General features: G+C 48.6%; 1 protein-coding gene across 1 annotated transcript; it reads left to right on the top strand.

The window, feature by feature from the left end:
* The first annotated feature begins 1,823 nt into the window (after positions 1 to 1,823).
* Positions 1,824 to 11,895, top strand: CSAD (cysteine sulfinic acid decarboxylase). The gene is made up of 8 exons (XM_041736852.1): positions 1,824 to 2,043; positions 8,898 to 9,014; positions 9,091 to 9,155; positions 9,424 to 9,505; positions 9,904 to 10,103; positions 10,257 to 10,308; positions 10,579 to 10,668; positions 11,549 to 11,895. The coding sequence occupies exons 1-8, from the start codon at positions 1,882 to 1,884 to the stop codon at positions 11,720 to 11,722; spliced, it is 942 nt and encodes a 313-aa protein (XP_041592786.1). The 5' UTR covers positions 1,824 to 1,881; the 3' UTR covers positions 11,723 to 11,895.
* Positions 11,896 to 12,417: the final 522 nt, after the last annotated feature.

Below are 12,417 nucleotides of genomic sequence, written 5' to 3'. Positions count from 1 at the left end.
TACATAAAGTGTTACGTTAGTTTAGGTGTACAACATACTGATTCAGCAGTTCTATCTCTATAGTACCCAGTGCTCACCACAATAAGTGTTGTCACCATGTGTTATTACAGTATTATTGACTAGATTCTTTTTTTTTTAAGATTTTATTTATTCATGAGAGACGCACAGAGAGAGGCAGAGACACAGGCAGAGGGAGAAGCAGGCTCCCCGCAGGGAGCCCGATGTGGGACTCGATCCGGGATCTCCAGGATCATGCCCTGGGCTGAAGGCGGTGCTAAACCACTGAGCCACCTGGGCTGCCCTTGACTAGATTCTTTTTTTTTTTCAAAGATTTTATTTATTCATGAGAGACGCACAGAGAGAGGCAGAGACACAGGCAGAGGGAGAAGCAGGCTCCACCCAGGGAGCCTGACACGGGACTTGATCCCGGGTCTCCAGGATCACGCCCTGGGCGGGAGGCAGGCGCCAAACCGCTGACCCACCCAGGGATCCTCCTAGTTTGTTTCAATCAAAGTATGATTTACATAAAGTGTTACGTTAGTTTAGGTGTACAACATACTGATTCAGCAGTTCTATCTCTATAGTACCCAGTGCTCACCACAATAAGTGTTGTCACCATGTGTTATTACAGTATTATTGACTAGATTCTTTTTTTTTTAAGATTTTATTTATTCATGAGAGACACAGAGAGAAGGCAGAGACACAGGCAGAGGGAGAAGCAGGCTCCATGCGGGGAGCCTGATGTGGGACTCGATCCGGGTCTCCAGGATCACGCCCTGGGCTGAAGGTAGTTGCTAAACTGCTGAGCCACCCAGGGATCCTCCTAGTTTGTTTCAATCAAAGTATGATTTACATAAAGTGTTACGTTAGTTTAGGTGTACAACATACTGATTCAGCAGTTCTATCTCTATAGTACCCAGTGCTCACCACAATAAGTGTTGTCACCATGTGTTATTACAGTATTATTGACTAGATTCTTTTTTTTTTAAGATTTTATTTATTCATGAGAGACACAGAGAGAAGGCAGAGACACAGGCAGACGGAGAAGCAGGCTCCATGCAGGGAGCCCGATGCGGGACTCGAGCCTGGAACTCGATGCCGAGCCTGGAACTCGATGCCGAGCCTGGAACTCGATGCCGAGCCTGGAACTCGATGCCGAGCCTGGAACTCGATGCCGAGCCTGGAACTCGATGCCGAGCCTGGAACTCGATGCCGAGCCTGGAACTCGATGCCGAGCCTGGAACTCGATGCCGAGCCTGGAACTCGATGCCGAGCCTGGAACTCGATGCCGAGCCTGGAACTCGATGCCGAGCCTGGAACTCGATGCCGAGCCTGGAACTCGATGCCGAGCCTGGAACTCGATGCCGAGCCTGGAACTCGATGCCGAGCCTGGAACTCAGGGACATAGGAAGAGAGCAGAGAGAGAGGCAGAGACACAGGCAGAGGCGAGAAGCCAGGCTCCCTGTGGGGAGGCCCAGCTGCTGGGGACTCAATCACAGGCCTCCAGGATCAGGCTCTGGGCTGAAGGCAGACACTCAACCCACTGAGCCACCCAGGCATCCCTCTCTGTTCCTTCACAGTTGTCCCTTCTGTCTACTGGTGCCTACTGGAGCCCCTGATATCTATTTACCCCTTTAGGAAAAAAAAATCAACATAGTGGACTCTGCATAGCTAGCCCCACGTTATCCTACTCTCAACAGTTGTGTCTTTCAGCTGAGAAAACCGATTACTTCTTTACCCACTCGGTTTTCTTCTCTATTTTTCTTTTAAAAGATTTTATTTATTTATTCATGAGAGACACAGAAAGAAGCAGAGACACAGGCAGAGGGAGAAGCAGGCTCCCCGCAGGGAGCCCGATGCGGGACTCGAGCCTGGAACTCGATGCCGAGCCTGGAACTCGATCCCGGGTCTCCAGGATCACGCCCTGGGCGGGAGGCAGGCGCCAAACCGCTGACCCACCCAGGGATCCCCTCGGTTTTCTTTTCTAGAGGGAAAATGATTCCTGAGGATCTGGAGAGGCAGATCGGTGTGGCCGAGGCTGAGGTGAGTGAGGGAGGGGTGCTGGGGCAGTGGAGCGGGACCCCTTGGTCTCTTCTAGGAGGCTCCTCTGGGCTCTCCACACTGAAGAGCTCATCCCTCTTCTTGACCTCTGTGCCCATGTCCCCCGTGGGCGGAAGTGATCAGGACACTCTGTGCTGCTCTCAGGGGCTTTGCTGAGACCCGCAGGCGGGACCAGACCCCCGGGGTCAGGAGCAGGCCTGAGTCACGGAGTGGATCCCTAGGCAGCACCAGCAGGGAGTATGTTGGGGGCCTGAGTGTAGCGTGGAAGGTTTCCGTGAGCCGCGCGGCTCCGTGCAGGGAGAGCTCAGGAAGATGTGCCAGCCGCAGTGAGGAGGTCGGCCTTTGGGCAGTGGGAAACGCGGAGGCACCCTGCACGCTCGGGGCGCGTGGAAACTGCCGCAGCCATCCTGAAGGGCATTTGGCACTCTCCATACAACTTTTTCTTTGTATCTGGAAGGATTTTAAATTTTGTTTTTGTGTGTGTGTGTGTTTTTTTTACTCTAATAACTATGCAGCGATAGCACTTTGTGATTGAATTTTCTTAAGAATTAATGATGTTGAATATCCCTTACTGCACTTCTTTGCTATCTTACTGGTTTCTTGGTAAATCGAATGTCCAAATGCCTTGCCCATCATACACACATACACGTAGATGTATTAATCGAAGTATAGTTGACACACGATGTTCCATTTGGCTCAAGTGTACAACTTAGTGATTCAGCACGTTTGTGTTACAGTACGCTCACAAGTGTAGCTGCCATCTGTCACCATACAATGCTATTACAGTATCATTGACTATATTCCCTGTGCTCTACCTTTTGGCACTATGTCTACAATATCTTTTTTTTTTTCAAAGATTTTATTTATTTATTCATAGACACAGAGAGAGAGGGGCAGAGACACAGACAGAGGGAGAAGCAGGCTCCATGCAGGGAGCCCGATGTGGGACTCGATCCCGGGTCTCCAGGATCACACCCCAGGCTGCAGGTGGCACCAAACCGCTGCGCCACCAGGGCTGCCCTACAATATCTTTTTTTGTTAAGATTTTATTTATTTATTCATGAGAGACACAGAGAGAAGGCAGAGACACAGGTAGAGGGAGAAGCAGGCTCCGTGCAGGGAGTCCGGTGTGAGACTCGATCAACCACTGAGCCACCCAGGAATCCTTCTACAATATTTTTTTAAGGTTTTATTTATTTATTTATTTGGGGGGAGAGAGAGCGCTCACGTGCATGTCCACTTGTGGTGTGCAGTTCAGTGGTTTTTAACAGAGTTGTGCAACTATCACTATAATTAATGTCAGAACATTTTCATCACCCCAAAAGGAAACCTTTAGCCATCAATCCCCAATTTTCCCCAGACCTCCTACTAGGCACCACTAAGCTAGTTTGTCTCTCTATGGATTTGCCTATTCTAGATTTTTTTCATATAGACGGACTTACATTATGCATGGTGTCTTGTGATGAACTTCTTTTACTTAGCATGCTGTCTTCAAGATCCTCGTGGTAGCGCGTCACTACTTCATTCCTTTGATCGCTGGATAATATTCCATTGTATGGATCTACCATATTTCATTTATCTGTTCATCAGTTGACGGACATTGGGGTTTCCCCTTTTCAGCTATTTTGAGTAATGCCGCTCTGAACATTTGTGTACAAGTTTTTGTGTGAACACGTTTTTCCCTTTCTCCTGCTTATATACCTGGGGACAGAGTTGCTGACTCACGTGATAACTCTGTATTTAACTTCTGAAGAGCTACCAGGCTGTTGTTCAAAGTGGCCATGCCAGTTTCCAGTCCCACCAGCAGCGTATGAGGGTTCCAGTTTCTCCGCATCCTCACCATCACTTGTTATTTCTTTCTTTCCTAGTTTGTTTGTTTGTATTTTTTTTTAAAGATTTTATTTATTTATTCATGATAGACACACACACACACACACACACACAGAGGCAGGGACACAGGCAGAGGGAGAAGCAGGCTCCACCCAGGGAGCCTGACACGGGACTTGATCCCGGGTCTCCAGGATCACGCCCTGGGCTGAAGGTAGTTGCTAAACTGCTGAGCCACCCAGGGATCCCTCCTAGTTTGTTTCAATCAAAGTATGATTTACATAAAGTGTTACGTTAGTTTAGGTGTACAACATACTGATTCAGCAGTTCTATCTCTATAGTACCCAGTGCTCACCACAATAAGTGTTGTCACCATGTGTTATTACAGTATTATTGACTAGATTCTTTTTTTTTTTAAGATTTTATTTATTTAGGGATCCCTGGGTGGCGCAGCGGTTTGGCGCCTGCCTTTGGCCCAGGGCGCGATCCTGGAGACCCAGGATCGAATCCCACGTTGGGCTCCCGGTGCATGGAGCCTGCTTCTCCCTCTGCCTGTGTCTCTGCCTCTCTCTCTCTCTCTGTGACTATCATAAATAAATAAAAATTAAAAAAAAAAGATTTTATTTATTTATTCATGAGAGACAGAGAGAGAGAGAGAGAGAGGCAGAGACACAGGCAGAGGGAGAAGCAGGCTCCATGCGGGGAGCCTGATGTGGGACTCGATCCGGGATCTCCAGGATCATGCCCTGGGCTGAAGGCGGTGCTAAACCACTGAGCCACCTGGGCTGCCCTTGACTAGATTCTTTATGCTGTACTTTCATCCCCATGACTTATTTTCTAACTGGGAGTTTGTACCTCTTAAGCCACTCTATTTCACTCATCCTCCCCCAACCTCCCCTTTGGCAACCACCAGTACCAACTTAGCCAGCCAGGCGTTCCCTCTGCCCATTAAAAAAAAAAATTATTTATTTGACAGCAAGAGAGAGCATAAGCAGGAGGAGCGGCAGAGAGAGAAGCAGGCTCCCCACTGAGCAGGGAGCCTGATACGGGGCTTGATCTCGGGTCCCCAGGATCATGACCTGAGCCAAAGGCAGACACCCTTTAAATTTTGGTGAGGTCCAATCTATTTTTTTCTTTGGTTGCTTGCATTTTTGGTGTCATATATAGGAAAGCCTTGTCTAGCCCAAACTCATGAAGAGTTACTCCTATATTTTCATCTAAGAGTTTCATATATTTTTTATTTTTTAAAGATTTTATTTATTCATGAGAGACACACAGAAAGAGAGAGAGGCAGAGACACAGGCAGACGGAGAAGCAGGCTCCATGCAGGGAGCCCAATGTGGGACTCAATCCTGGATCCCAGGATCATGTCCTGAGCCAAAGGCAGATGCTCAACCGATGAGCCACCTAGGTGTCCCTCATATATTTTTTAAAAGATTTTATTTACTTATTTCAGAGAGTGAGAGAGAGAGAGCACGCATGAGCAGGGGGCAGGGGCAGAAGCAGACCCCCCTGCTGAACAGGAAGCCTCACGAGGACCTTGACCCAGAATCCTGAGATCATGACCTGAGCCAAAGGCAATGGCTTAATCAACTGAGCCTCCCAGGTGCCCCAAGTTTACGTATATATATGTATATATAAAGATTTTATTAATAAAAAGATCTTATTTATTCATGAAAGACACACAGAGAGAGGCAGAAATATAGGCAGAGAGAGAAGGAGGCTCCCTGCAGCGAGCCCGATACGGGACCTGATCCCTGGACCCTGGGATCACGTCCTAAGCTGAAGGCAGACGCTCAATCACTGAGCCACCAAAGGCATCCTGAGGTTGTTTTTTTTTTTTTTTTTTTTTAGACTCTATTTCTTTATTCATGAGAGACACACAGAGAGAGGCAGAGACACAGGCAGAGGGAAAGGCAGGCTCCATGCAGGGAGCCCGACGCAGGAGCCGATCTCTGGATTCCAGGATCACACCCTGGGCCGAAGGCAGGTGCTAAACTGCTGAGCCACCCAGGGATCCCACATCCTGAGTTCTATATTTTTTAAGTTTTATTTATTTATTTATTTATTTATTTATTTATTTTTAAGTAAGCTCTCTGCCCAATGTGGGGCTTGAATTCAGGACCCTGAGATCAAGAGTTCTATGCACTATTGACTGAGCCCTCCAGATGCCCCAAAATTTTATGTATTTATTTTTCTCCCCAAATTTTATACTTTTAATCCTTACATTTAGTTCTATGAACCATTATGAGTTAATTTTCATGTATGATAAGTATTCCTTTTGTATGTGGATATATAGTTGTCCCAGCACCATTTGTTGAAAAGAATACTCTTTCCCCCAATGAATTATCTTTTTCTTTTTAAGGATTTATTTATTTATTTATGAGAGAGAGAGAGAGAGAGAGAGAGAGAGAGGCAGAGACACAGGCAGAGGGAGAAGCAGGCTCCATGCAGGGAACCCGAGGTGGGACTGGATCCGGGGACTCCAGGATCATGCACTGGGCCAAAAGCAGGCGCCAAACCGCTGAGCGACCCAGGGATCCCCCCCAATGAATTATCTTGACATCTTGATGAAAATCAGTCAATTATTGGAGCACCTCAGTGGCTCAGCTGGTTAAGCATCTGCCTTCGACTCAAGTCATGATCCCAGAGTCCCAGGATCAAGGCCCACATAGGGCTCCCTGCTCAGCGGGGAGTCTGCTTCTCCCTCTGCCCCTTCCCACTGCCTGTACTCTCTCTCTCTCTCTCTCTCTCTCTCTCTCTCTCAAATAAATAAAATCTTAAAAAAAAAAAAAAAAAAGGAAGAAAATCAGTTGATTGTAAATGTGAGGCGGTGTTTCTGGATCTGGATTCTTAATTCTGTTCCATCCATCTGCACGACTGGACTATAGACCACATTACCTTAACTAAGATACCTTTGTTGTAAGTTTTGAATCAGGAATTGTGAGCTTTCCCACCCTGCTCCTTTCCTAGATGGTTTTGGCTATGCTAGGGCCCTTAAATTTCCATATGAATTTTAGGATCAGCTTGTCAATTTCTGCTTCAAAGACAAGTGGGATTTTTTTAAAACTTTTTTTTTCCTTAAAGATTTTATTTATTCATGAGAGACACACACAGAGAGAGGCAGAGACACAGGCAGAGGGAGAAGCAGGCTCCATGCAGGGATCCCGATGCGGGACTGGGTCCCGGGACTCCAGGATAAGGCCGTGAGCCGAAGGCAGGCGCTAAACCGCTGAGCCACCCAGGGATCCTGCCAAATGGGATTTTGATAGGGATTGTGTTCAATTGGTAGATCCATGAACATGGGATGTCTTTCCATTTCCATCTTCTTTGGTTTCTTTCAACAATGCTTTGTAGTTTTCAGAGTATATGTTTTGCACTGCTTTTGTTAAATTTATTCCTAAGCATTCTCTCTGATGGTCTTATAAATGAAATTTTCTTTTCTTTTTTTCTTTGTTTTTCTTTTCTTTTCTTTTTTTTTTTTTTTTTAAGAAGAGTTTATTTGTTTCAGAAAGAGAGCACTAGCAGGGGTGGGAGGAGCAGAGGGAGAAGAAGACTCCCAGCTGACAGGGAGCCTGACGCAGGCCTCCATCCTAGGATCCTGAGACCATGACCTGAGCAAAAGGCAGACATTTAACCAAATGAGCCACCCAGGCGCCCCAAATGAAATTGTTTTCTTCATTCTATTTTTGGATTGTTCGTTGCTGATGTGTAGAAATACAGTTGATTTTTTTTTTTTTTACAGTTGATTTTTAAGTCTTGATCTTGTACCCCTGCAAACTTGCTGAACTCATTTATTAATAGTTTTTTTTAGTGGATTCCTTAAGACTTTCTAGTTATTATATTATGTCATTCAGAAGTAGAGATAGTTCTGCTTTTTTCCTTTCCAGTCTAGATGCCTTTTATTTTATTTTCTTATCTAATTGCACTGCTAGAACTTCAGTGCAATGTTGAATAGAAGTGGGGAGAGTGGCCACACTTGTTATGTTCCTGATCTTAAGGGGAAGGCTTTCAGTTTTTCAGCATTGAGTATGATGTTAGCTCTGGGCTTTTTGTAGTTGTCCCTTATTAGGTTGAGAACCTTGCCTTCAACTCCTAGTTTGTTGAGTATTTTTATCAAGTGGGAGTGTAGGATTTTGTCACATGTTTTTCTGTGTCTATTGAGATGTGTTTTTCCCCCTTTATTCTGTTGATAAGTGTGTATTACATTAATTGATTTTTGGATGCTAAACTGAGCTTGTTCTCCTGGGACAAATCATTTTGTCATAATGTATAATTTTTTTATATGTTGCTAATTTTGGTTTGCTAATGTTTTATAGATTTCTATACCTATGTTCAAAGACATATTATCTGTAGTTTTCTCATGATGTTTTGTCTGGTTTTGGTATCAGGATAATACTTGCCTCATAAGATGAATTCAGAAGTGTTCCTCTTCTGTTTTTTTGGGATTTTTGTGAAGAACTGGTATGAGTTCTTTTTTAAACATATTATAGAATTCATCAAAGAAGAGAGGCAGAGACACAGGCAGAGGGAGAAGTAGGCTCCATGCAGGGAGCCCGACTAGGGACTCGATCCCAGGACCCAGGATCATGCCCTGGGCTGAAGGTGGCACTAAACCGCTGAGCCACCCAGGCTGCCCTGTAGTAGTGTTTAAAAATAAAAATTCAAGTTCTCCATGAACTTTTGTACTATTAGAATTTTTTAAATAGCATTTTGATCTTCCAGTAAAGACATTAACATTTTTTGAAAGTGTATGAGCTTTGGAAATAGACCAGCAGACTGACCTAGGATTGGAATCCATCTCTGGAGCTTCACCTTGGGGGCTAACTTTGTTAATACCTCTGAAGCTTAGCACCCTCACCTGCAAATTAAATGGGATAGTAGCGTGTTGTGAGGTTGAAAGGGCCCAGGTCAGGGATGCAGTAAGAGTGTAGAGATGGCTCAGCCCCAGGCTCTGGGTAGCTTTTTAGAGACCTTCACAGCTTCTTTCTTCTGCATTTTTACCGCAGGGTGCTGTGCCATTCCTGGTTAGTGCCACCTCTGGCACTACTGTGCTAGGGGCCTTTGACCCCCTGGAGGCAATAGCTGACGTGTGCCAGCGTCATGGGCTGTGGCTCCATGTGGATGTGAGTGAGACTTGGGCCTGAGGGTGCGGTGGGCTGAACCAAGGCCAAGGCCCACGTTGTTCCTTTTACTCCACAGGCTGCCTGGGGTGGGAGCGTCCTGTTGTCACAGACACATAGACATCTCCTGGATGGGATCCAGAGGTGCATATGGCCACCTGCTTTCTGAATCCCACCCTTCACATCCTTGGTCCAGAGAATAGTCCTGGACTAGGGAGCTTCTGACGGCAGTGAGGGAAGGAGGTTGGCGGGAGGGGCGTTGGAGAGATGATGGAGAGATGATGGAGAGGGCTGGGAGGTCAGAAGTCCCTCTCACCGTTGAGACGAAAGCCCCTTTACTGAGGGTTTGGTAGAGGAGGGGTCTCGGGTTGAGGAGCAGCCAGCTGACCCGGCTTTGTTCTGCGCACCCCAGGGCTGACTCGGTGGCCTGGAACCCCCACAAGCTGCTCACAGCGGGCCTGCAGTGTTCAGCTCTTCTTCTCCGGGACACCTCGGTGGGTCGGCTCACCCTGGACCTCCGTCTTTTTCTCTGGCCTACCTCAGAGAGGGTGCTGGCCTTGCTGTGCCCTCCCTCCTGCCCGCCCCGTCCAAAGCTACGTATCCATGACCACCTGCAGCCCTGCAGTGCCCTCACCCCCTGTCTGCAGTGCCCCCCCACCTCCCCACTGCCTGTCTGCAGGCAAAGGGAAAAGCTCCCAGCTTGATGTAAGCGAGGGGATCCTGGGCCGACCTTGGGAAGAACCGTGGGAGAAACCCAAAGGGGCCCGAGTCGGCGGCCAGCGCCCCCGGTGCCGGTGCCAGGGGAACGGGTGGGCTGAGCTAAGGAATGGCAGGTGCAGCTCTGGAGGCAGCGAGGGGGTCTGACAGGCCCCCCCGCCCCTCCAACCTACAGAACCTGCTTAGGCGCTGCCACGAGTCCCAGGCCAGCTACCTCTTCCAGCAGGACAAGTTCTACGACGTGGCTCTGGACACTGGAGACAAGGTGGTGCAGTGTGGCCGCCGGGTGGACTGTCTGAAGCTGTGGCTCATGTGGAAGGCGCAGGGCGGGCAAGGGCTGGAGCGGCGTGTGGACCAGGCCTTTGCCCTTGCCTGGTAGGAGGGGGGTGTCGGAGGTCCTGCCCCCGCCCGCGGCCCTGCGCCTCACATTTCCCTTGCCCTCAGGGTCTCTTGGCTCATTGTCGGGGGCTCTTCCGTTTCTGTGGCTCCGCTTTGCCTCCTCTGTGATTTGTCCCTCTCGGTGTGCAGGTACCTGGTGGAGGAATTGAAGAAGCGAGAAGGATTTGAGTTGGTCATGGAGGTAGGAGCGAGTCTGCGCTCTTTTGCGGCCCCGCTCCCACCCCCACCCCCCTACTCCCCCCTACTCCCCCCTACCCTCCCACCCCCCCACTCCCCCACCACCCCTACTCCCCTCTGGCCTCCCACCCCCCACCCCACCACTCCCCCTCTACTCCCCCCTACCCCCCACCCCTGTCCATCCCACACACAAAGCCCTAAGGGGTCAAGAGGGCCAGTGAGGGGGGCAGCCCCCTTCCACAGCCCGCACACCCTGTCCTCCTGTTCCTCCCAGCCCGAGTTTGTCAATGTGTGTTTCTGGTTCGTGCCCCCCAGCCTGCGGGGGAGGCAGAAGTGCCCGGATTACAGTGAAAGGCTGGCCAAGGTAGGCTCCTCTGGGCTCCTTGGAGCCCACTTTAGGGAACTACTGCCTCGGGCTGCTGCGGGCTGTCCCTGCCCCCTGCTGGCCAAGCGGCTGGCCTCGAGGCTGGTCTTGCTCCTGAGCTGGGGGTGTGAACTGGGAGACGCCACCAATTTGTCCTCATTTCCGTGGCGGTAAGGATAGGAAATAAGGTATGTTTCTGGAAAACGAAAAGAGGACCGAGAGGGATGTCATGGGAGAGGTCACCAGTGCGCAGTAGTGGCCCGTGGGAGTTGTGCTGGGAGCTCGGGGCCTGGGGCCGGGACAGCCAGGCGAGGCCTCATTCCCTGCCACGGAGCAGCCCTACAGCCCTACAAGGCCGTCCAGACGTGCCTCCCGGAGGAAAGGAGCTATGTCATGTCCCTAAGGATAGATTGGTACTAGATGCCGCAGATAATCTGGAAGGACAAGAACGTTCTTGCCCTTAAGGAGTTATTTAGAAGAGCAGAGTTGCCTATTTGAAACCAACATGTTTGAGGCAATCTTGTGACTTGTGTGTTAGATTACAGGGTGCAGATCGCAAACATCCCAGGCATTCAGAGAGGGGAGAAGAAGGTGTCAGGGCTGTCCAGGGCTAGAGGGTTAGACGAAAGCAGTGTTGGGAGTCAGGGAACAGTCAGGATTGGGCAGAAAATGGCCCATGTGACACCTTGGGGATAGGTAGGATGGGAGTAATGCAGAGGCTGGAGAAGGCAAACAGGTGGGATGTAGTGGAAAAGGTGACCTGGGGCCTCAGGAGCTGAGCGATGAGCCTCCCTGGGAAAGGTAGCTGAGTGAGAGGGAAGTGCACCGAGGGGACCTGTCCCCGAGGCTGCGCTGGAAATTCTCTCCACCTCTTCTGTAGGTGGCCCCAGTGCTCAAGGAGCGCATGGTGAAGGCGGGCTCCATGATGATCAGCTACCAGCCCCACGGGACCCGGGGCAACTTTTTCCGCATGGTTGTGGCCAACCCCGCGCTGACCCGGGCTGATATGGACTTCCTTCTCAACGAGCTGGAAAGGCTGGGCCAGGACCTCTGAGCTTCCTCCTCACTGCTGGCCTTGGCACCCACTCCCGCTCGCTGTCTCTGTGCATTCGCCTGTGCTCCCAAGAACAGAGTGACCTTAACAACGTTTGAGTGTGTTGACCCGCTAACTCTCCTATGAAATATTTGCCATTAGGAAAATATTTAAATAAACTAACAGTATATCCATATGATGGAATGTTTCTCTGCCATTAAAATTATATTTACAAACAAGATTTTTACTGATAGGAAAAAAATAATGTGCTACTGGAAAAGCTGGAAACAAGACTTTGTGTATAGTAATATCTGAGGGTGTTCGAACATACATAGGAGAAGATGGATAGAATGAAATATGCCCAATGTCAATAATTTTCCCTGGGATGGGATTACAGGCAATTTAAAATTAACATTTCTAGGGATGCCTGGGTGGCTCAGCGGTTGAGCGCCTGCCTTCAGCTCAGGGTGTCCTGGGGCCCTGGGATTGAGTCCCACATTGGCTCCCTGCAAGGAGCTTGCTTCTCCCTCTGCCTGTGTCTCTGCTTCTATTATCTCTCATGAATAATTTTAAAAAATCTTTAAAAAATTAACATTTCTAAACCTTTTGTGTTCCCCCCTTTTATTATGTAATGAATATACATTACTTTTATAATAGGGAAATAATAAAGTTAAAATTTCGATTATATCATTTTAGTATGTTTTAAAGTTTGATAC

This window comes from Vulpes lagopus, chromosome 21, assembly GCF_018345385.1.
Source record: "Vulpes lagopus strain Blue_001 chromosome 21, ASM1834538v1, whole genome shotgun sequence".
Classification (NCBI taxonomy): Eukaryota; Metazoa; Chordata; class Mammalia; order Carnivora; family Canidae; genus Vulpes; species Vulpes lagopus.
This window is presented reverse-complemented; position numbering and strand designations above follow the sequence as displayed.